This window comes from Oncorhynchus gorbuscha, linkage group LG03 (genome assembly GCF_021184085.1).
Source record: "Oncorhynchus gorbuscha isolate QuinsamMale2020 ecotype Even-year linkage group LG03, OgorEven_v1.0, whole genome shotgun sequence".
Lineage (NCBI taxonomy): Eukaryota > Metazoa > Chordata > Actinopteri > Salmoniformes > Salmonidae > Oncorhynchus > Oncorhynchus gorbuscha.
In genome coordinates, this window is record NC_060175.1 from 92,967,718 (window position 1) to 92,993,785 (window position 26,068).

A 26,068-nucleotide genomic window follows, 5' to 3' on the forward strand; every position below is an offset into this window, starting at 1 on the left:
TACCATTTCAGAAGTTTGACTGCCAACATAAGCATGCATTACAAGGATTGTAGCATATCTTTACGAGTAGTGCCAAAGGTCGATGCCCCTTGTATTACCAGATGAACAGGGGGCGGTGATTTGTATTAAAACATCTCTGCACATCCAAATAAACTGTACATGGTCATGAATGCTATACTATTCATGTCTACATTAACTACAAGAGTTTTGCGCGTACTAACTACAGAACATGTTATTTAAACTAACAGTAGTTGGAAAAGTCTCCTTACCCACAGACAGCATTTAAGCCATTTGGTAGCGGCTGCCTGCTAGTCTCATGCCTTCTTGCTACTCACTCTCCCCTGCTTCACACTGCTCCTGTCAGGCGATGGGCTGTTTACTATGACTCGCCCTCAGCTCAGCTGGCTTCCATGGCTGGCTAGCCTCAAGACTGCATCATGTAAGCTAGCCTTTGCTGGCAGGTGTGCTGTATGACAGGCGAGTGATCTAGCCAGCCAACTCAAAATCTCCGGTGCAGTTCTCAAAGAGATCATGAACTGTTGACTGAGTATTATACTAGCATAACTTAATCCATTGGGGCCGTGTTCAGCAAAGACTTCAAAGCTATGGTATCACTTTGTCAAACCTTCCTTTGAGTGATGTGCTGGATACATGTTATTTTCTACATTCTGTAGTATGTGCATTGGAAGAGACTAAGGACGTCCCACGCAAGAAATAAATAAAACATGGGGCATGGCAAGTCTCCATTGACAAGTGGTACTTTTCTTCAAGAGTCATTGACCTAATCCAGTCGTGTGGACCTGTATTTGTTCTAATGCATTAATACCCAAACCAGAAAACACCCTCCCCCTCATTCCCCTAAAAGACACTAACAAGACTGAACGCCAGTTTAAAAAAAACTGAAAGGTGGTTTATTTCAACTTGATTGGTTGCAGTTACACAAAAATAAAAACGACTCAAAGAAAAACTACATAAAACCTCATTGGAATGCTTGCTTTCCAGAAACATCAAATAATCCTGTTTGACAACACAGAAAAACGAATGAAGCCCCTCCATGATTTCTCTATTGTACACATCTCTTCTTGTAGCAGATGTAACCTGCCACATCTGTTTGGCTGAGCAGATCTAGGTTGTAAACATGCAGCTGCCCTGTCACTTGTCTCGCTCTCCTCTCCTAAGTACTGAGTCCTGTTGAACAATATGGAACAACATCAAGTTAAACTGTGTACTGACTGATAGAATGACCAGAACCTACTACATGAGATCCAGAGCCAGCATTCTTAACACTTGGCTCAAGAGCTAAAAACACAACTACAAGGACTCTATGTATGTATCAAAGTGTAAAAGAATGGATCCCCTAGTTTCAGAACACTACATATTTAACAAATTCTAGAATATGCGTAAGTCTCATCTACACACATTATGTTTCAAACAGTCCCATTTAAAAACATACCTTCTGAACATTTAGAACCGTCGTCCACCGGAGCCCCCACCATATCCACCACCGCCGCCACCCCCACCTGAGCTACCTCCATAACCACCTGAAAAGAAACAAAGATTGAATCAGAAAGAGCCTCCAGAAACTCATAAAGTACAAATTAAGGTGTTAATTTACTGTCAAATGCGTTGACAAACTAACCGGTCGTCACATACTAGATTCTCTGACGAAGTACCAAACCAACACATGTTTACTTGTTGCTTAGCACTGGCTGAGCAGTTGATAGCCTGACGTGTGCCACCTACCACCATATGGGCCACTGTTCCTGCCACCGCCGCTACCCCCGCCACTGCCACCACCGCCGCCGCTGCCACCACCACCACCACCGCTGCCACCACCAAAGTTGTTACCCTTCATCGGGCCGTAGTTGGAAGCCTGGTTGTTGTAGCTGCCAAAGTCATTGTAGCCATTTCCGCCACCATTTCCGCCGCCACCACCACCACCGCCAAAGTTACCTGCACACAATTTAAAAAGTCACATTAGTGAAGATTAGTCTGGCCATTTTACACAGGCTCAAGGATATTCCCAATCATTTGTGTACAGCTCGGATAGTGTATTTCATGCATCACTTTCATCAAGTCAGCTATGACCGAGTTCTCATACTACTTCTTATTTAGTAGACCATTTCAGTTTCTGGCCCAACGCTCTTAACCGCTAGGCTACCTGCCTACACCTCTAAGGTTTTGTATGTGAAATCTCAGGTTTAATATGGTAACATTTTATGCTTACTACATGCCATTTAGAAGGGAAGTATAGGTAGATCAATACTTTAACCAAACAGAATGTAGTGTGAGAATTTGATCACAGCCTATGAAGCCATCCACTTACCAGCAACTGGTGCTGCCTCTTGTGGTGAAGCCATGGACTTACCGCCGCCAAAGTTCCCGCCGTTGCCATTGCCATTGTTGTAGTCGTTATAACCATTTCCGCCACCGTAGCCCCCACCCTGTCCTCCGCCATAACCTCCTTGTCCTCCACCGTAGCCACGGTTACCACCACCATAACCACCGGGTCCTCCTCCATAGCCACCTATAGAAAGCAAGGTTCTGGTCTAAATACATTCCCAGCAACAAGCGTACACACTACAGATATACATGGAACTCCGTGGGTTTGATTTCACTGGGGGGGGGGGGGGGGGGCAATGTAAGCGAAATGTACGCACTTTACTGTAAGTCCCTGTGGATAAGAACATCTGCTAAATTACTAAAATGTAAATGGACCAGTCTGTTGCTGAGAGTCATGTTATAGCTCTTCCTGTTGTCATTTGTCCTACAGAGCAATCCAATCTTACCATCTCCTCCCCCATAACCATTGTTGTAACCACCATCTCCACCTCCATATCCACCCCCCTCTGCCTCCTGAAACAGACGAGTCAGCATCACCTAAAGTATATTGAAACAATCACAAGTGGTTAAGTACACAGGTTCAAGCAGAGATATTGAGTGGTTCAGGACCACCACATACCCTGGCCACTGAAGTATCCATCACAGCCAAAGTCATTACCTCCGTATCCCCCACCTCTGCCATAGTTGCCACCGCCGCCACCACCGCCACCACCACCACCACGGCCTGGGAAAAAAAAATTATAAAACATTAGTACCAGACCAACCTCAGAAATAATTAAAGATTAAACCACTTGCCATGAAGAAGTCATGGACTTACCACCCCTCATACCCATTCCTGTAGTCTGCATCTCCTGTCTGGACAAGGCTTTCCTCACTTCGCAATTGTGACCGTTCAGTGTGTGGTACTTCTGAACTGGGGATAGAAGATAGACTTAAAATTACAGCAGGACACAAAAGGCCAGTGAATTTAATTATAAAGAAAGACATTCAGACCACTACTTACTAACAATCCTGTCCACTGCATCATGGTCATCAAACGTGACAAAGGCAAATCCCCTCTTCTTGCCACTGTTGCGGTCAGTCATAATGTCAATTACTTCAATCTTGCCAAATTGCTCAAAGTAGTCTCGCAGGTGGGAGTCTTCTGTGTCTTCCTTGATACCCCCAACAAATATTTTTTTCACTGTGACATGAGCACCTGGTCGGCTGGAATCCTCTCTGGACACCGCCCTCTTCGGCTCTACGAGCCTACCATCAACCTTGTGGGGACGTGCTTCCATGGCAGCGTCAACCTCATTCACACCAGCATAGGTGACAAATCCAAACCCCCTGGAGCGCTTGTTGGCTGGATCTCTCATTACCTGTTGGTAATATAGAGAGTAATGCAAAAAATATTTAACTTGCACTGATGTTCAATGTAAGTTAACCAATCAAACCCTGACTGACAATAGAAACCCATTCCGTAATACTGCAGCCAACTAGGTATAAAGGTTTCAACGGTGTACACAAACACTCACCACACAATCTGTAAGAGAGCCCCATTGTTCGAAGTGTGCTCGCAAACTCTCATCCGTGGTTTCGAAGCTCAGACCTCCGATGAACAGCTTGCGGAGCTGTTCGGGTTCACGTGGGGCCTGGACATAAAGGGAGAATGCATTTAGAGCGAAAGCAAATGAGAGCGAGCGCTACATTGTAGCGAACTAGGCCAATCTTTTTTACATATTCCTGAAGTTACTCGAAACAAGTTGTGGAGATCGAACAATAACATGATGCCGTCAGCACGGTGTAGTAAAAGAAAGGCCTTGACCACGGGTGGTGGGGGTCGACTGCGACTCCATATTGTACACCAAACAAAATATTTTTTTTAAACCGGGAAATGTGAACAAACTATCGATTAATATTATAGCAAAAGTGTAGGGTAAAACACAAAGGATACATTTAACGTCCGCTTCAAATGGCTAAACAAAAACGCCCGCTTCAAATGGCTGAACAAAACGCAAGAACAAGCAACGCCATGAGGCCTGTAGCTAAGATGGCGGCATCCCCACAATTATAGCTGCAATAGACGCTCGTGAAGGGAAAGCCATTTTGGCTAGATTGGTCAACGTGCACGATATATTAATACACTAAACGTATATATCACAAAATTGCAGGTAGATATTAATTAGAAAAACTTACCTCCTTCGACATTGTTGCTGGTAGTTTCCGATCCCTTCTTCCTTAATCGAGGACAGAAATTCTGCGACAGAGAGACGACCGTGCCTGGAAAGAAAATAGTATAATAAATAGGGACGGATACGCCTCTTGGATTCAGCAATTGGTTAGCTGTTCCCGCTGAATTATATTGTTCCCCTTCCGCTGCTACTCCGATTGGGTACTTCACAGTCAGTTATCAGCAATATCCAATAATAAAACGACACCAGCCGGGGGTGGGCGTGAGTTTACGTTTTATATTGTTTTAATGTGTACGTCAAAATACGTCATTTCAATGGAATTGATTTTCATGTTCTGGCAAGTCTGTATAAATAAACGTAATATAGTATTTGATAAAGCTTGCCAAATGATCCTGAAATGTCTGCATATTTCTTTAGTGGACATCGCTAGCCATAACATTTACTTATTAAATCACAGTTATTTAGTGTGACGCCGTCCTTGTCGTGGGCGTGCACGGTCTGCTATTGTGCTTTTGGCGCGCAAGCAAGTCGTGTGGGGAGGGGGAACAAAAAGCCCAGAAAAAGCATCCAGCCAACCGCTGAAGCTAACCGTGTGGTGGAAGAAAGCAATTTTGGTTTCCAATAAATTCATCCGAATTACAAAAGTGAGTAAAAACATGAAGCTATTTCTTAGCTAGTTAAAAAAAAAGCAGAAAGTCTTGAGGATAACGTTTGCAAAATTGCTTAGTTAGCTAACATCATCTAGCTAGCTGGTTGGGACAAACATGTTAGCTAACGTTTGTGTAGCTACACGCTTTAGACTATTTAGATTTGAATGTCCCTGTGTATCGTTTTCGAACACACTGCAATGAATTAAACGCAATTTGCTAACTAAGTACTTATTTTACCCCTATTGAGAGGAAATTGTTATGTGTATCAAATAAGTCAAATATACGCATGCCGGCTAATTTAACAGTATTGGCTGACTGAGCAAACGTTAACCTAGCGTACTTTATAATTCAATTGATTCCTTTTAAACGGACAATCAGCTGTCGGGACATGGTTGAGGAATAATGAATTTCAGCCAGGGTTTAACCTAGATGACCCTCGACAAGTTCACTAGTTTATCGGCTGTATAATTTTGATGACTTCATAGTGTGCGTAGTTAGCTAGCTATGGACAGCAGACCAGTGTAACTTTATTGCACACATTTCTAAACTTGTTTCGACGTTTGCTAGGGTCTCAAAAGTTGAGACGTGCCACTTCACTCAACCTAGGTACTGTAACCTAGCTAGCCATGGGAAAGAAGACTGAAAATGATGATGGTGCCTCAGGCTCATCTTCAGAAGAGGAAGAATTCATTGTGGAGAAGGTGCTGGACAGGAGGACGGTGAAGGGCCGAGTTGAATTCTTCCTGAAGTGGAAAGGTTATTCAGAGTAAGTCTGTTCCTCGTATGATTGTGATGCAGTGTTACTTTGACATGTTTTCAATATGAATATGCTTCCTGTAGCAGTAGCTAGCTCATTTCTACCTTTAGCCATCCAAATAAAAGAAAAATATGTCATGCCTTAAAGTATGTTTCAAAACGAGAGTCTAAAATGTTACCTCCGTGTTTTGCTGACTAAACTCCATGGTGAAGGAATATTCTGATCAACTCCACCAACAGAGTTGAGCAGAGACCAGGCTCTGGAATTTAGCTCGGACTACATCAATTCACCCAAGGTCAAGACTTCCAACCATTTTTTATTATGAAATGCCTACCATGTACCTACGTTTGTTCTCTGTAGTTGTGCGCCTTTGTTAGCTGAAAACCATACTTTTAAAATCATATGTAATCAAATACAAACAGACCGTTTCCTTGTTGAAATTCAATTGGCACATGCACATTTTCATAGCGCTACTATCCTAGAGCAACAGCAATGAGTAAACAGTGGTTGTATTTGATGAACGTTTAATGAAAAATTGTGGACTTCAGAAGACAAACATTGGTACAAGATACACGTTTCATGATACATTTTTTTTAAATGACCTTGGTCAAATTAAGTTATTCTGAGCTGAATTCCTCAACGCCTGGTCTGTTTAACTCGTTGGTGGCGTTAATCAGACACGTCACAGGTGAGTTTAGTGAGCTACTGTGTCTAATGTTCAACTCTGACTCCTACACATGGAGGGTAAACATTCTTTGGAGACTCGTAAAATGACCAATGCAGTTTTTTCCCCCTCTTCCTTCCATAATGTGGTTAAGGTAGTGGGCTTCGTGGCCATTAGCTCAGCTGCCGACCTAATATTTTAGGCCCTCCTTATGCCTGCAGAGACTATGTAGTTAAAAAATATATATTTACTGCAATTCTATACATTTTGCCATGGCTTATGCTGAGTGACCCCATGCCATGACAAAAATACTCCCGAATGCATACTTTTTAGATTCTCCCTGATTGCTGTTTTTTTTTAAATAAAGACATTATTTTCAACATGCTTTAGTTTTTTTTAGTTCACACTGAATTGTTGAAACTGTTGGGACACTAGTGTGTATACCTCCTGTCAAATGTCAAGCTTGCTTTTACAATGCATGGTTCATTGCAGAAAGCACAACACATGGGAGCCAGAGAAGAATCTTGGCTGCCCCGAGCTCATTGCTGGGTTCATGAAGACCTACAAGAAGCCTAGCAGTGGTGGTGCAACCCCCAGCAGTGGAGGATCCAAGTCCAGCGCGGGATCATCAGGCCGTAGCAAGGAAGGCAGCAGCAAGAGGAGGAACTCTGATGATGATGACGATGAGGAGGGGAGCAGCAACAAGCCCAAGCGGAAAAAAGAGGTGTGTAACCTACCTCGTTAATTGGTGTAGAAAACCCTTTTACCCCAAAATTGGTTTATATACCAGGCTAGGTTGTTTACACTAGACAAGATCTAGGTGAATTGACTGCCAGGTGCAAGTATACGAAACCAATCCTCGATTACTGAAAGGGGGTGACTTTCATTGCAATTTGTTACCCCCCCCCCCCAGCAGTGCCAAAGTTACACTTTGTTGTACAACATAAAGGTATTACTCATCTTTTCTCCAGGATGATGTCCTGATTGCGAGAGGCTTTGAGAGGGGTCTGGTACCGGAAAAGATTATTGGAGCCACAGACTCCTGTGGAGATCTCATGTTCCTCATGAAGTGGTGAGTGTTGAGTACTTAGACATTGTTGACCTTGTTATCTTTTGTTAGGTTACAATACCATAAGAATTTGTTTTCAAACTGGTGACAAACTGCTTAACTGTAGTGCTTAACTATAGTGGTTGCTCTACTGTCCTGGAGATAATAGTTTAGGTCTACCAACTTTTTGTCCTGATTGAATTTTATGACAAATTGAGTTGTCACCGTGGCAACAGGTTTGTAAATAAGGATGTTATATTTATTATTTCCTTACTCTACAGGAAGGACTCTGACGAGGCAGATCTGGTGCTAGCCAAGGAGGCCAATCACAAGTGCCCGCAGATCGTGATAGCCTTCTATGAGGAGCGCCTCACCTGGCACGAAGATGGGGACAAGAAAGAGAAGGGCGCTGTAAGCATGTGAGCGGGATGTCTTGCCACGGGAACGGTCACTGACCTCTTGCCCCCGACTCTGCAGGGACATCCTGGAGACTCGTATAGCCAGCACCAAATCACACCCTATTCCTCCCCCTTGGCCTTAACCCTTTGATGTTAACTTGTTTGAATAGTCTGCATAGGTATAATCAGTGGTGGTAAATATTCCACCGTATTGATCTGCAAACATTAAAGGATTAGGGCAAAATAGAGGGTTGGGGAGGGATTTGGTACCGACTGACAACCCCCACCCCATTGGTAATGACATAACAAAAACCACACAAACCAACGATGGAGAACACTGCCCACTTTCTCATGATTACCTCCCTCCATGCCCCAATGTACAGGCTAATATCCCTGAATAACTAACAGTTCAACCATGCCATTTTACATAGAAACTGAGAAGGATGCAGGGAGATTGTGGTTTTGGATGTGGTGAAACGGGTGCGCTCGCTACTGGGAAGGGCTTGTTTTTTTCAACCTCATGCTTCATTCTCTCACTTTGTACTTTTTGTGCAGTATTTTTTTTTTACGGCATATAATTGTGTCGGGAAGGCCGTAGTTTCTGTGGTACCCTGTCTAGGTACAGGCAGCCATATTAAGGTGACTTGAAGGTAGTTGTCTTCACTGAGATGTTAAAATGGGCAGTCTATCATAGCATGGTCCAGGGACCTGTATTCAGTGTCTGACTGCTGATCCAGTGTCTGGTCTATATATTAATTGATCTAACAGGGCAACTGATCCTCGATCAGACAATCTGTGGAAACGTTGAATGTGGGCAAAGGCCATGTTTGACACTGGGAAGCCGACAGCCTAGCAAGTCTTAAACCTTAGTTAGTTATGCAGTAGAAACAATAGAATTGTAATTATCCGATTTCCCCCTATTGGGCCACCTTGGTCAAAAAAACATCTTCTAGACTTTTTCTTCTGTAGTTTTAGTTCAACTTTGATGTTCTAAGGTAAATATGGCCCCTTTATGTAAAACTCCTTCCATGGTTTTTCTCTCAAATTTGCTAGTAGTGTGGCTGGATTGTACGTTTTTGTTTTAATCACCGTCATGTAAATATTTTAGCTCTTTTGTCCCAATGTTTTCTTTTCTGTAGCTTTGCCCTGTCAACTATGTAGCTTTGATTCCATTGCTGAGATCATGAATATATTTTAGAGTAGCCGCTTATTCCTAACTTGGAATTTGATAATTTTGATGACCTTTTAATCAGTGTCCTCACATCAAGCACAAGTAAGAAAATATTATAGATGAACTAGCCTCTGCTGAGTGCCCTAACAATCAGATGTTTTCATGGAAAGGTCCTGTGATCTGACTGGTGACACTCAATCTTAACTCCACCTCCACATTTATTGGATTGGTTGAACCGTGCAGAAAACCTCCCCCTGTCAGTTTCTTCCTCTGGTCAAGACCAGTATGTCGGGGCTCTAGTTTCAGGCAATTATTTTATGCCTGCTACAGATGAACAGAAGGGTCACTTCAAAAGTTGTGCCCGGTGTTTCAAGCCATTGTTGTTTGCAAATGTGAATGACCACTTGATTGTTGAGTATATACACAACATTATCACAGAAATGCTGAACTGTAACCAATTCTTATGATGAGAGGTTGGACAATCCATGTGCTCTGCAGTAATGTGAAACAAAACTAGCATGGATTTGATCAAGGTACGCCACCCTGTGACTAAATGTCTCAGCCAAAGTGCTCTTGTCAGTGCGCTGTATGGGAGACTGGAACAAGGCAGACAGTGTTATTTCATGGGATGCTTGTTTCTAACAATTTAAGATCATGTCAGTACTTTGGATTAAATGTTAAGTGTATTTTTTTCCCTCTTCCATCATTAAGTTGATTTTAAATGAGTTGTAGAAAGATTTTACCCCCTAGACCTTGTTTCCCATATCAACATCCACATATGTAAGGTCATGTAGTCCCGTAAGAGGCAAATATCCCAGTTCATTTGGTGTAGCCAATATATTGCTGAGTTGATGGACAGAGTCCTGTTCATCGGCTGTTCTCTAGATTTACTCGTACTCGATTTGTTCCCCTCTTGCAGTGAATTCTTAGTTTTTTGTGAATTCTGAGTTGTCTAGCCACTGTAGTCATAGAAACAACTGTTTTTTTGTAAATGACATCCTTCCGTTGAGAAACATCCCTATTCTGGACACGTGTAACAGGGTTGTACATGTTTCATGTCATTAGATTTTTTTTTTTGTGTCCTGAATAAAAACCTGTTAACTTTTTATTTTCTCACACCACTCCTTTACTTTCAAAGATTTCATTTGAAGGCATACAATTTTTTTATCATGTTTTTAAATGTGCAGCATTTGTATTACCATTTTTAATGCTCTGCAAATTTGTTTTGTCTTGTATTAAATTGTAGTAAACTGTTTCCAACATTTTAAAGGCCTGGTGATGTTTCTACTAGCTGAGTAAACTGCACTAATCATATTATACCAGCAGATGGAGCCACTTGGCATGTTACTATGGCCATGTCAGGAGATTTTTAACCAGAAATGGATGTATACTGTTTTGCCCATAAATCTTATAGCTCACATTCGAGAGCACTTACTGGATCTTCATTTATAAGAATGCAATAATTGATATGCTGTGAATAGTTGGTTGATGAATGTGTAGTCTGACTTTTCAAAAACACATTTTAATTGAACAGTACCATGTGGGTGACAGATGGGAGGAAGTATTCCTTTCATGCAACTATATGCTCTTTACATGAATTAATTAAATGGGCTATTCTCTTCCACCTGGGCTGTATGAGGCAGATTTACACAATGTTCAAACATTAGGAACACCTTTGTAATTGAGTTACATCCCCCTTTTTGCCCTCAGAACAGCTGCAAAGCTTTGGTATGTACTTTACAAGGTATTGAAATTTTTCCACAGGAATGCTGGTCATGTCGACTCCAATGCTTCCTACAGTTGTGTCAAATTGGCTGGATGTCCTTTGGGTGATGGACCATTTTTGATACACATGGGAAACTGTTGAGCATGGAAAAACCCAGCAGTGTTGTGGTTCTTGACACTGATGTGCTTGGCACCTACTGTACCCTGTTGAAAGCCACTTAAATCTGGCCCATTCATCCTCAATGGCACGCAGACACACACAATCCATGTCTTGAGGCTTAAAAATCCTTCCTGTCTTCTCCTACATCACCGATTTTGAAGTGGATTTTACAAGTTACATCAAAAGGGATCATGGCTATCACCTGGTCAGTCTCATGGAACGTGCAGATGTCTTGCATAGTGAAGGCTACAACTCGGGCCTAGACTAGTTATTCCTGCTTCGATTACATGGTGGTCAGTAAAACTCCTGACCCTAATCATGGAACAATCAGATCTCTGCCACTAGGTCTCCCTTCCTTTCACTTGTTCAGTCTTTTTGCTGCAAAACTATATCTGGATAGTGGAATTTTCAGAGATTTTCTTTTTTAGTTCTTCCACAAATGGAATGCTAAGGTCACCAGTAAATTGTCCAGCTTGTGGGACCATTAAGCCCAGTAGAGGGAGTGAACGGGATTTTATGGAGCCTGGTCTGTCTGTTCTCTGCTGAAGAACTGGGAAGAGGCTATGTTCCTATTCTCTACCCTTACATTTACATTTAAGTCATTTAGCAGACGCTCTGGATAAGAGCGATAAGAAAATAACCCTTCTACCCTTTAAAAGGAATTGACTGGAGTCCCTACAGCCATGCTTCCACCAATCTAATATTATTAACTGCATGAGTTGGAGTGAACAAGTGAACACTTCTGGAGGAGGATAGATGATCAGAACGCAGCCTTAGGACCATGGTGTGTTTGTGTGTGGTGTATAAACACAGGCATCTGGGAAAATATGATCAGGCTTAAAGAACCAGTTGAGGTCAAATAAGCAAGGGACTACAGATGAGAATTTGCTGTCTAGCTAAATCAATATTTCAGATCAGTATTGTGCGTCTGAGTTATTTGTGTACTGTAAAAATACAATACATGGCTTTCCAGTGATTTTTGTTGCAGTGATGTCATGGAGCAGACCTAACAATTGGAGGTACTATAATGGGTTTGTGTGCTCGCGCCAGCCTCCACAAACAGCCGGTGTGGTAAGAGTATCAGTAACTTTCAGTGTAAATGAGTTTGAGGACATTGCCTGTGACAGGTTGGTTGTCTTGCTGCACATCATCACAAATGAGTGTCGAGTTGGCTACTGTGCAGTAGGGGTTGCTAGATTTGGGGGAAGGGAAGGATGGCTGAGGTGGGCTTGGTCAGTGTTGCATGGTCTGTTCAACAACACAGACTTATTATACACACGCTGCCACTGAATGTATACAGAATACATTATATTATTTTGTTAAATGTTCAGAAGTTATGGGGCTGTGTGTCTGAGTATCTCTGAGACCAATGCAATTGCTGGTGGTCTCACTGGTGTTCTGATCAGCTCTGCACAGCTGTCCTCCAGCTGTTCTGTGTTATTGCTGCACAGACATTATGGAAATACCTTGACTGCAGTGATGGCTTCTGCCTCAGCCTCTCACAGCGCAGACCCAGAGCTGGGTTCAATTACTATTTGAAATAATGTAAAATACCTTATCTGTGCAGACTGTGCTTGACTGATCTTTCCTGGCTTAATGGACCAACTGAATAGTCCAAAAGGCACACCTGGCGAATATGTCACGCCAGGCAGTTTAGAGCAAGCGTTCAAAAAGTGTGAAATATTTTAAATGGTATTTTAATCCAGCTCTGGCATTAGCGTCTCACAGCACAACGGCGCGTAGATCACTGATCCGTATGAAGGTGATTGCGAAGTGATTCTTTCATTTTGACTCACTATCATGTTTAATGTGCAGTAAAGAAGGCAACAGAGAGACCCAGCATCTCCATATCTAACCTGCGTCCCAAATGGCACCCTCTTCCCTATTACGTGCATTACTTTTCACCAGGGCCTATAGTCCCCCCTGCCTCTCCCTTGGCGGGAATGCGACCAACCTTCACTTCCCTCCTCGATCCTTCCGTTCCTCCCTCCATTAATATCTTGTAGTGACCAGGGCAGAGAGTTATAGCTTGCATAAAAGGCAGGTAATGCATTGTTAACTCATCCTGTCTGCTCAGAGCTGATAGATCCCTCGCTCTAAATCTCAATGCTTCCAATAAAATGTAAATGCAAATGCTTAAACAGGCTAGCTGGACTTACATGCTAGAGGAGGGTGGCGCCTGGGGACGGGGTGGGGGTGACGTTTAGGCCACGCCTGAAAGGGGGCATCCAGCAGAGAATAGAGGAGAGGGAAAAGGGAGGAGAGGAAGGAAATTCAATTCATGGAAATAATAGCATCACCAGATTCCTAAACATAGGCTACACCCATTAGTTTTGTTATGTCACAGTATGTTGTTGAGTGACCCACATGTGGTGGAACAATAATAGTTCTCCTCCATTCACCAGCAAAGAATCAAAGACTCCTTGTCTCCGCGTGGGTATAATGCATGATGATTCCACGTCATAGTCTGTGTAACCTTGGTTTTCTAAATGTTGATCCACTTCTCACTTTTAATGATCCCTCTCGTTTCTCTGCCGACTGGTAAGGACGATGATTTGTGTTCCTTCGTAACACCGGCGTGTCCTGTAATTACATCATTCATTCATTTGCAGAAACGAAAGGGAGAGAGAGAAAATATTGATAGCATTAGTACGGCCAATGCATGATGAACCAACAGTCCTACACACACAATGTTGTAATCAATTTCAGAACAGAATCCTTTGATTCCAATACAACCAGTGTCTATTCCTGCATGTTTTAAAGATGATACGTGTCATTTCGTGAGTAGCTAATAAGAGGCACAAATTATTGAAGTTAGCTCATTGTTACAACAATTGGTATTACATTGTTATATAAAAAAGTACATTGTAAGAACATTTTGCAATGTTAGAAGACAAAGTATGGGATATACAATATTAAACAGTGTGACTCTTTAGACTAACATACTATGGATTGACCAATTTGTTTTCTAGTGCATTCTTCTTGACCTCAGTACAATGACTGAACCATGGGTTGTGTTTATCAGGCTCTAAAACAGAAGAAAATAGACACAAACCGGGAGGGACTAACGTTACATGAACTTGTCCAATAAGAAATATTCATTTTTTGTATTCTGTTGTAACCTAATGAATACGATCCAGGTCCTCCTTATTTACAGCACAGCAGTTAAGTGGAGAGCTTTAAAACACATTCATTCTAATTGATTTCAGAGTGGGACTACCACCATAGATAGACAATTACTACAACGGGAATTGCCATTCAAGTCTATATGCACTATGTTCAAATAAATCTATTCATGTGACTACTACCAAGATTATCCCAGTGGTCGTCCCTGTTGGTAAATTACACGTGGAGATTGGGACTGTGGACAGTGTTAACATTATAACAACAGTTAATGCTGTATTAGACATTAATTTGGGATGACGCTCTCTTTGCCATGTGTAAATTCCCATTAGATAACCTAAGTTACCCTGCGACTGCACAATGTGATTCAGATTCTGATTAAAGAAGAGAAGGATCTTCTCTTGTGGTAGAAAATGCACTCTCAGCAGGGACTGACTTTGAAGCACCACAGACATAGGCTATAATGTACAGTACCAGTTACAGTTTGAACACACCTAATCATTCAAGGGATATTTTTACGATTTTCTACATTGTAGAATAATAGTGAAGACATCAAAACTATGAAATAACACATATGGAATCATGCAGTAACCAAAAAAGTATTAAACAAAACAAAATATATTTTGTATTTGCGATTCTTCAATATGTGTTATTTCATAGTTTTGATGTCTTCACTATTATTCTACAATGTAGAAAATAGTAAAAATAAAGAAAAACCCTGGAATGAGTAGGTGTGTCCAAACATTTGACTGGTACTGTACATCAGCCATTTAAACGTGATCCTTTACGAGGTTGAATTGTCCAAAATCTACCCTAGCATAGCACTTTAGAATAGATGCTTAATGCATAGCTTCATTCTACGTAGGATGCTAGTGTGGATATTGGAACAGAGCGTCAGCCAGAGTGAAGATAGACATGCAGTCAGTGACCAGTAGATCTAGGTGGGAAACAGAACAGACACCTGCTTCACATGATATCCTCACTGGTGAGCACTCACTCACTCACTCACTCACTCACTCACTCACTCACTCACTCACTCACTCACTCACTCACTCACTCACTCACTCACTCACTCACGGGTGGGGGCGGGCAGGCAGGCAGGCAGTGTAGTTAGAATAGATATTCTGAGGCTGGAAAGAAAAGGGGAAGGTCAGCCAAAGGTAGTCACTTGCTCCCTGGCCCTATCCTGTCCTCCATCAGCCCCTCCTTCCCTGCCCTCCCTTGACCCAGAGGAATCACGGCTGCATGACTATTGGGTCGTTTCAGATAGCATGTGTCCCTGCATTTTACCACAGAGACTTATTGGCGCCCTTTTACGTTGAAAAGTCGGCTTGAGTTTCCTAGAGGGGACATGTGTGGTGAGCGTTAATCCGCTCACATTCAGCCCAGACACGTTCTGCCGCTGGATATCTGGTTGTCAGCCCTGCCCAAAGCCCTGGCCAGGTGCTGCATGTCCACCACCGATCACTGACCAAGGCATTCTAGAGCAAGAGAACGTATCGCTATATCTGTTTACCCGAGTATAAGGTTGTACCATAAAGTATCTAATGTTACGCTGTTAGTGAATGTGTGGTATTATACTGTTGAGATTTTAGATGACGACTCAGCTGTGACTGTAGACGTGAGAAGCAACATCTGTCGAATGTTAAACTATGCACCGGACCTCGGTTCAAATAGGATTCGATGTCTTTCAAATACTTTAGCTATGCTTGATTGAGCTTACCTGGTGCAATGGAACCAATGGAATGAAAACCCCGCCCAGCTGGATCCCAAGGCAGGCTCAATCAAACGCTCACATATTTGAAAAAAAATTCAAACACGCTTTGAACCAGGTTGGCTCAGGCTGCACATCATACAGGCTTTGAACCAGGTTGGCTTTGTCTCCACATCCTACAGGCTTTGAACCAGGTTGGCTTTGTCTCCACATCCTACAGGCTTTGAACCAGGTTGGCTCTGTCTCCACATCATACAGGCTTTGAACCAGGTTGGCTCTGTCTCCACATCATACAGACGTTGAACCAGGTTGGCTCTGTCTCCACATCATACAGGCTTTGAACCAGGTTGGCTCTGTCTCCACATCATACAGACGTTGAACCAGGTTGGCTCTGTCTCCACATCATACAGGCTTTGAACCAGGTTGGCTCTGTCTCCACATCATACAGACGTTGAACCAGGTTGGCTCTGTCTCCACATCATACAGACGTTGAACCAGGCTGGCTCTGTCTCCACATCATACAGACGTTGAACCAGGTTGGCTCTGTCTCCACATCATACAGACGTTGAACCAGGCTGGCTCTGTCTCCACATCATACAGGCTTTGAAACAGGTTGGCTCTGTCTCCACATCATACAGACTTTGAAGAACCAGGTTGGCTCTGTCTCCACATCATACAGACGTTGAACCAGGTTGGCACTGTCTCCACATCATACAGACGTTGAACCAGGTTGGCTCTGTCTCCACATCATACAGACGTTGAACCAGGTTGGCTCTGTCTCCACATCATACAGACGTTGAACCAGGTTGGCTCTGTCTCCACATCATACAGGCTTTGAACCAGGTTGGCTCTGTCTCCACATCATACAGGCTTTGAACCAGGTTGGCTCTGTCTCCACATCATACAGACGTTGAACCAGGTTGGCTCTGTCTCCACATCATACAGGCTTTGAACCAGGTTGGCTCTGTCTCCACATCATACAGACGTTGAACCAGGTTGGCTCTGTCTCCAATCATACAGAACCAGGTTGGCTCTGTCTCCACATCATACAGGCTTTGAACCAGGTTGGCTCTGTCTCCACATCATACAGACGTTGAACCAGGTTGGCTCTGTCTCCACATCATACAGACGTTGAACCAGGTTGGCTCTGTCTCCACATCATACAGACGTTGAACCAGGTTGGCTCTGTCTCCACATCATACAGACGTTGAACCAGGTTGGCTCTGTCTCCACATCATACAGGCTTTGAACCAGGTTGGCTCTGTCTCCACATCATACAGACGTTGAACCAGGTTGGCTCTGTCTCCACATCATACAGGCTTTGAACCAGGTTGGCTCTGTCTCCACATCATACAGCTTGAACCAGGTTGGCTCTGTCTCCACATCATACAGACGTTGAACCAGGCTGGCTCTGTCTCCACATCATACAGACGTTGAACCAGGTTGGCTCTGTCTCCACATCATACAGACGTTGAACCAGGCTGGCTCTGTCTCCACATCATACAGGCTTTGAAACAGGTTGGCTCTGTCTCCACATCATACAGACTTTGAAGAACCAGGTTGGCTCTGTCTCCACATCATACAGACGTTGAACCAGGTTGGCACTGTCTCCACATCATACAGACGTTGAACCAGGTTGGCTCTGTCTCCACATCATACAGACGTTGAACCAGGTTGGCTCTGTCTCCACATCATACAGACGTTGAACCAGGTTGGCTCTGTCTCCACATCATACAGGCTTTGAACCAGGTTGGCTCTGTCTCCACATCATACAGGCTTTGAACCAGGTTGGCTCTGTCTCCACATCATACAGACGTTGAACCAGGTTGGCTCTGTCTCCACATCATACAGGCTTTGAACCAGGTTGGCTCTGTCTCCACATCATACAGACGTTGAACCAGGTTGGCTCTGTCTCCACATCATACAGACGTTGAACCAGGTTGGCTCTGTCTCCACATCATACAGGCTTTGAACCAGGTTGGCTCTGTCTCCACATCATACAGACGTTGAACCAGGTTGGCTCTGTCTCCACATCATACAGACGTTGAACCAGGTTGGCTCTGTCTCCACATCATACAGACGTTGAACCAGGTTGGCTCTGTCTCCACATCATACAGACGTTGAACCAGGTTGGCTCTGTCTCCACATCATACAGGCTTTGAACCAGGTTGGCTCTGTCTCCACATCATACAGACGTTGAACCAGGTTGGCTCTGTCTCCACATCATACATTTCAATTGGAAATGGTCAGGACATAACTGAAATGGCCATGCTTTTTCTAGGAGGGTTTAAGGTTCTGAGAGCCCGTGAAATCCTCTGGACTTCCAACTGAGATATTTATTTCATCAGGAAATGTGGAGCCCATATTAATTGATCCGCAAGGATTTGGATCCAGCCAAAAGTTCAAGTGCATTACTTTCAGTGCCTTTGACTCAATAGATTGCTTTCCACAAGAGGAAACAGGTTTAAAAAGCACAGTGGATTTCTGATGGTCATAGGATTAGTGTGGTGTAGATTACCAATCTCTCTTCCTCTGGATATCTGCATTCACCAGATTTAAAAAAAAATTTTTGACCTTTATTTAACCAGGCAAGTCAGTTAAGAACATATTCTTATTTTCAATGACGGCCTGGGAACAGTGGGTTAACTGCCTGTTCAGGGGCAGTACGACAGATTTGTACCTTGTCAGCTCGGGGGTTTGAACTCGCAACCTTCCGGTTACTAGTCCAACGCTCTAACCACTAGGCTACGCTGCCGCCACGGCAGTGCATGCATTCACAACAGTCCCAAGCCTTTACACAGATCAGAAGTAGGAAGTATATTTGATTACTTTGAGAATGTACAGTATTTGATCATAGACAGCGTGTCATCAGATCATTGATCATAGACAGCGTGTCATCAGATCATTGGTCATAGACAGACAGAGTGTCATCAGATCATCGATCATAGACAGCGTGTCATCAGATCATTGATCATAGACAGCGTGTCATCAGCTCATTGATGATAAACAGACAGAGTGTCATCAGATCATTGGTCATAGACAGCGTGTCATCAGATCATTGATCATAAACAGACAGCGTGTCATCAGATCATCGATCATAGACAGCGTGTCATCAGATCATCGATCATAGACAGTGTGTCATCAGCTCATCGATCATAGGCAGCGTGTCATCAGATCATTGGTCATAAACAGACAGCATGTCATCAGATCATTGGTCATAGACAGCGTGTCATCAGATCATTGGTCATAGACAGCGTGTCATCAGATCATTGGTCATAAACAGACAGCATGTCATCAGATCATTGGTCATAGACAGCGTGTCATCAGATCATTGGTCACAGACAGCGTGTCATCAGATCATTGGTCATAGACAGCGTGTCATCAGATCATTGATGATAAACAGACAGAGTGTCATCAGATCATTGGTCATAGACAGCGTGTCATCAGATCATTGATCATAAACAGACAGCGTGTCATCAGATCATCGATCATAGACAGCGTGTCATCAGATCATCGATCATAGACAGTGTGTCATCAGCTCATCGATCATAGGCAGCGTGTCATCAGATCATTGGTCATAAACAGACAGCATGTCATCAGATCATTGGTCATAGACAGCGTGTCATCAGATCATTGGTCATAGACAGCGTGTCATAATATCATTGCTCATAGACAGTGTGTCATCAGCTCATTGGTCATAGGCAGTGTGTCATCAGATCATCGATCATAGACAGCGTGTCATCATATCATTGCTCATAGACAGCGTGTCATCAGATCATTGCTCATAGACAGCATGTCATAATATCATTGCTCATAGACAATGTGTCATCAGCTCATCGATCACAGACAGCGTGTCATCGATCATAGACAGCGTGTCATCATATCATTGCTCATAGACAGCGTGTCATCAGATCATTGCTTACAGACAGTGTGACCTCAGATCATCGATCATAGACAGTGTGTCATCATATCATAGACAGCGTGTCATCAGCTCATCGATCATAGACAGCGTGTCATCAGATCATCGATCATAGACAGTGTGTCATCGATCATAGACAGCATGTCATCGATCATAGACAGCGTGTCATCAGATCATAGCCGGTGTGTCATCGATCATAGACAGCGTGTCATCAGATCATAGACAGTGTGTCATCGATCATAGACAGCGTGTCATCAGATCATCGATCATAGACAGCGTGTCATCATATCATTGCTCATAGACAGTGTCTCATCAGATCATCGATCATAGACAGTGTGTCATCGATCATAGACAGCGTGTCATCGATCATAGACAGCGTGTCATCATATCATTGCTCATAGACAGCGTGTCATTGCTCATAGACAGCGTGTCATTGCTCATAGACAGCGTGTCATCATATCATTGCTCATAGACAGCGTGCCATTGCTCATAGACAGTATGTCAGATAATTTCTAGTGATTGAGAAGACGGGTCACAAGTGATGTGACCCTCATTCAAACATTTCATGTCTGACCATGGACTCCATCTCCTCTCCTCTCTTCTGCCAGAAATAAACCCATTTTTCCCTGAGTACCATGGCAGAAATCCAGGAAACGTGAGATAATTTGGGGTGCAGACCGAACAGAGGGTCTATCCACCACCAGATACCTCCCACTTCAGTCCCTTCTTATCCTCTTTCCTCACTCTAACTTTACCTTCTGTCTCTCTCTAATTCAAATACTTCCTGCCATGCCAGTACACCCTATCAGATGTTGCCAAAGCAATACAATACATCAAACAATTAGATAATATAATAAAAAAGAAAAACTATTTCTCTCTCTGTCTCTCTCTCGCTATCTCTCACCACACACTTTCTCTCTTTCTCTCTCTGTCTGTCTCTCTCTCGCTATCTCTCACCACACACTCTCTTTCTCTCTCTCTGTCTGTCTCTCTCTCGCTATCTCTCACCACACACTCTCTCTCTTTCTCTCTCTGTCTGTCTCTCTCTCGCTATCTCTCACCACACACTCTCTCTTTCTCTCTCTGTCTGTCTCTCTCTCGCTAGCTCTCACCACACACTCTCTCTTTCTCTCTCTGTTTGTCTCTCTCTCGCTATCTCTCACCACACATTCTCTCTCTTTCTCTCTCTGTCTGTCTCTCTCGCTATCTCTCACCACACACTCTCTTTCTCTCTCTCTCGCTATCTCTCACCACACACTCTCTCTCTTTCTCTCTCTGTCTCTCTCTCTCGCTATCTCTCACCACACACTCTCTCTCTCTCTCTCTCTCTCTCTCTCTCTCTCTCTCTCTTTCTCTCTGTCTGTCTCTCTCTCGCTATCTCTCACCACACACTCTCTCTCTCTTTCTCTCTCTGTCTGTCTGTCTCTCTCTCGCTAGCTCTCACCACACACTCTCTCTTTCTCTCTCTGTCTGTCTCTCTCTCGCTATCTCTCACCACATATTCTCTCTCTTTCTCTCTCTGTCTGTCTCTCTCACTATCTCTCACCACACACACTCTCTTTCTCTCTCTGTCTCTCTCTCGCTATCTCTCACCACACACTCTCTCTCTTTCTCTCTCCGTCTCTCTCTCTCGCTATCTCACCACACTCTCTCTCTTTCTCTCTCTCTCGCTATCTCTCACCACACACTCTCTCTTTCTCTCTCTGTTTGTCTCTCTCTCGCTATCTCTCACCACACATTCTCTCTCTTTCTCTCTCTGTCTGTCTCTCTCACTATCTCTCACCACACACTCTCTCTCTTTCTCTCTCTGTCTCTCTCTCTTGCTATCTCTCACCACACACTCTCTTTCTCTCTCTCTCGCTATCTCTCACCACACACTCTCTCTCTTTCTCTCTCTGTCTGTCTCTCTCTCGCTATCTCTCACCACACACTCTCTCTCTCTTTCTCTCTCTGTCTGTCTCTCTCTCGCTATCTCTCACCACACACTCTCTCTCTTTCTCTCTCTGTCTGTCTCTCTCTCGCTATCTCTCACCACACACTCTCTCTCTCTCTTTCTCTCTGTCTGTCTCTCTCTCGCTATCTCTCACCACACACTCTCTCTCTTTCTCTCTCCGTCTCTCTCTCTCGCTATCTCTCACCACACTCTCTCTCTTTCTCTCTCTGTCTGTCTCTCTCTCGCTATCTCTCACCTCACACTCTCTCTCTCTTTCTCTCTCTGTCTGTCTCTCTCTCACTATCTCTCACCACACTCTCTCTCTCTTTGTCTCTCTCTCTGTCTCTCTCTCTATCTCTCACCACACACTCTCTCTTTCTCTCTCTCTGTCTCTCTCGCTATCTCTCACCACACACTCTCTCTCTTTGTCTCTCTCTCTCTCACCACACACTCTCTCTCTTTCTCTCTCTGTCTGTCTCTCTCTTGCTATCTCTCACCACACACTCTCTCTCTTTCTCTCCGTGTCTCTCGCGATCTCTCACCACCCACTCTCTCTCTCTTTCTGTCTCTCTCTATCGCTCTCTCTCGTCTGTCTGTCTGTCTGTCTGTCTGTCTGTCTGTCTGTCTGTCTGTCTGTCTGTCTGTCTGTCTGTCTGTCTGTCTGTCTCACTCTCTCTGTCTCTCTACCCTCTGTATCTAGTACTGTGAACCTGGTTTCAAGTCTGTGAGCTGATACAGCCTGACATATATTACATAAGTGATACTGTGAGGTTGATGTTCTGTTTTACCACGTAGCATTTGACCAACTACAAGACATGATAAGAGCCAAGAGAGGAGAGACAGCATCATGTTTGTTATGCAGGTGAGTGAGGACCCAAAAGCGACTTAACAGAAACAGAGTTTATTAATGTCCAAACAGGGAAAACATAAATCCTCAATCTTTACAGGAGATGTCCAAACAGGGAAAACATAAATCCTCTAGTTGTAGAGGAGAATTGCAGGACTAGCGGCAACAGACTGCTGTCCCTTCGGGTAGGCGCGGGCCGTAGAGGACAGAGACACCTGCTCACACGCAGCATCTGATGAAGAGGCAGAACACGACAGGACGGAACAAGGGCAAAGCAAACAAGAATCCGACAAGGACAGAAGCAGAAACAGAGAGAGAAATAGAGACTTAATCAGAGGCAAAAGAGGGGACAGGTGTGAGAGAGTAAACGAGGTCGTTAGGAGAATGAGGAACAGCTGGGAGCAGGAACGGAACGATAGAGAGAGAGAGAGATAGAGAGAGAGAAAGAAACCTAATACGACCAGCAGGGGGAAACGAAGAGAAGAGAAAGCACAGGGACAATACATGACAATGTTTGTGTTTCTGAACTCTCCACTATGGCATGTCCCCACCTGGTTTGTTGTAAAAAGACTGATGGCGTATTGCATACAATTTAGGAAGAGATATTTTAAAATTAGAGTAGAATAAGAAACATTTCATTTATCTGTGAAACTTAAAGCTTGCATGTATGATGCATTATGTAAGACTTGTCATAGCATTTAGGCCTATTACCCCTTCTAACGTGTTATCATCATCTCATAATGATCGGGACTATCGTTCATCCAAGATGGCACCAGCCTAGGGTTTCGTCTTTAATCTGGTCAGTAATACATCATGGATGTCTTAGGCTTTTAAGTATTGATCCAGGTGAAAAGGTGGGAAATTTACACCATGTTCACATCCAAAAGCTCTTCAATCCATATTGAGTGAATAAAGTTTGCTACTGAACAGTATATCTAGTTTCAAGAACGTAATCCTAATCCGATTGTAATAAATAAACATGTCATTTTTGACTTGAAGACTTCCTCCCCAGGAATGTGTTACTTCAAAACGATCAGCTCTAAAAAGGAGACTTCCAAACTACGTGAAAATGTATGTCAGATGTGTTGCCATGACGACAGGAAGGGCAATGGAGGGCTATCGCGGAATAAATAGCTCATCTGTTTCCTATTGGCTAGGAAAGAGGGAGAAAGACAAAGAGAGAGGGAGGGAGACAGGAGGGAGGGAGAGGGAGACAGCTGACAGGCTGGATTAGGAGGGAGGTGGGAAGAGGGAAGGAGGCTGATTGAAGGAAGGCTGGAGGAGGGATACAGAAGGAGAAAGGCTGGAGGCTGGCTAGAGGGAGGCTGGAGGAGGGAGACAGGAGACCGGATCCTGGAGCTCAGCCTCATTCTAGATGTAAAATGTAGGCTAGAGGTGTAGTCTAGCCTACATCTATCCAACAGGATAGGTGTAGGCTATAGGATAGGTGTAGGCTATAGGATATGTGTAGAATATAGGATAGGTGTAGGCTATAGGATATGTGTAGTCTATAGGATAGGTGTAAGCTATAGGATAGGTGTAGTCTATAGGGTAGGTGTAGTCTATAGGATATGTGTAGTCTATAGGGTAGGTGTAGGCTATAGGATAGGTGTAGGCTATAGGATATGTGTAGTCTATAGGGTAGGTGTAGGCTATAGGATAGGTGTAGGCTATAGGATAGGTGTAGGCTATAGGATAGGTGTAGGCTATAGGATATGTGTAGGCTATAGGATATGTGTAGGCTATAGGATAGGTGTAGGCTATAGGATAGGTGTAGGCTATAGGATAGGTATAGGCTATAGGATAGGTGTAGGCTATAGGATATGTGTAGTCTATAGGGTAGGTGTAGGCTTTAGGTTAGGTGTAGGCTATAGGATAGGTGTAGTCTATAGGGTAGGTGTAGGCTTTAGGTTAGGTGTAGGCTATAGGATAGGTGTAGGATAGGTGTAGGCTATAGGATATGTGTAGTCTATAGGGTAGGTGTAGGCTATAGGATATGTGTAGTCTATAGGGTAGGTGTAGGCTTTAGGTTAGGTGTAGGCTATAGGATAGGTGTAGGCTATAGGATATGTGTAGTCTATAGGGTAGGTGTAGGCTATAGGATATGTGTAGTCTATAGGGTAGGTGTAGGCTTTAGGTTAGGTGTAGGCTATAGGATAGGTGTAGGCTATAGGATAGGTGTAGGCTATAGGATAGGTATAGGCTATAGGATAGGTGTAGGCTATAGGATAGTTGTAGGCTATAGGATAGGTGTAGGCTCGAGGTGTAGTTCATAAGCTAGGTGTAGGCTATAGGATAGGTGTAGTCTATAGGATAGGTGTAAGCTATAGGATAGGTGTAGTCTATAGGATATGTGTAGTCTATAGGGTAGGTGTAGGCTATAGGATAGGTGGTTCTTCTGTAGCTCAGTTGGTAGAGCATGGCGCTTGTAACGCCAGGGTAGTGGGTTCGATCCCCGGGACCACCCATACGTAGAATGTATGCACACATGACTGTAAGTCGCTTTGGATAAAAGCGTCTGCTAAATGGCATATATTATTATTATTATTATTATATTAGACTATAGGATATGTCTAGTCTATAGGATATGTGTAGTCTATAGGATAGGTGTAGGCTATAGGATAGGTGTAGACTATAGGATATGTCTAGTCTATAGGATAGGTGTAGGCTATAGGATAGGTGTAGGTTACAGGTGCAGACTATTGGATATGTGTAGGCTATATAATAGGTGTAGGCTAGAGGTGTAGTCTATAGGATATGTGCACTACCCTCTACCCTCTCCTACGGCCCTCTCTGCACTACCCTTTACCCTCTCCTCCGTCCCTCTCTGCACTACCCTCTCCTCCGGCCCTCTCTGCACTACCCTCTCCTTCGGCCGTCTCTGCACTACCCTCTCCTGCGGCCCTCTCTGCACTACCCTCTACCCTCTCCTACGGCCTTCTCTGCACTACCCTCTACCCTCTCCTACGGCCCTATCTGCACTACCCTCTCCTACGGCCCTCTCTGCATTACCCTCTACCCTCTCCTACGGCCCTCTCTGCACTACCCTCTCCTACGGCCGTCTCTGCACTACCCTCTCCTACGGCCCTCTCTGCACTACCCTCTACTCTCTCCTACGGCCCTCTCTGCAATACCATCTACCCTCTACTACGGCCCTCTCTGCACTACCCTCTACCCTCTCCTCCGGCCGTCTCTGCACTACCCTCTCCTACGGCCCTCTCTGCACTACCCTCTCCTCCGGCCCTCTCTGCACTACCCTCTAGCCTCTCCTCCGGCCCTCTCTGCACTACCCTCTACCCTCTCCTACGGCCCTCTCTGCACTACCCTCTACCCTCTCCTATGGCCCTCTCTGCAATACCATCTACCCTCTACTACGGCCCTCTCTGCACTACCATCTACCTTCTCCTCCGGCCCTCTCTGCTCTACCCTCTACCCTCTCCTC

General features: G+C 44.0%; 1 protein-coding gene and 1 pseudogene across 2 annotated transcripts; one reads left to right on the top strand and one right to left on the bottom strand.

Moving 5' to 3' along the window:
- Positions 1–888: 888 nt before the first annotated feature.
- On the bottom strand, positions 889–4,678 carry LOC124032247 (annotated as a pseudogene). Its single transcript, XR_006838230.1, has 10 exons — positions 4,522–4,678; positions 3,861–3,977; positions 3,347–3,704; positions 3,161–3,256; positions 3,002–3,067; positions 2,790–2,880; positions 2,369–2,527; positions 1,744–1,953; positions 1,454–1,541; positions 889–1,188 (listed from the first exon to the last, which is right to left on the bottom strand). The product of XR_006838230.1 is annotated as a heterogeneous nuclear ribonucleoprotein A1-like (transcript).
- Positions 4,679–4,867: 189 nt separating this feature from the next.
- On the top strand, positions 4,868–10,460 carry LOC124032248 (chromobox protein homolog 5-like). Its single transcript, XM_046344505.1, has 5 exons — positions 4,868–5,161; positions 5,735–5,933; positions 7,081–7,312; positions 7,560–7,660; positions 7,918–10,460. The coding sequence occupies exons 2-5, from the start codon at positions 5,794–5,796 to the stop codon at positions 8,057–8,059; spliced, it is 615 nt and encodes a 204-aa protein (XP_046200461.1). The 5' UTR covers positions 4,868–5,161; positions 5,735–5,793; the 3' UTR covers positions 8,060–10,460.
- The last annotated feature ends 15,608 nt before the right edge of the window (positions 10,461–26,068 follow it).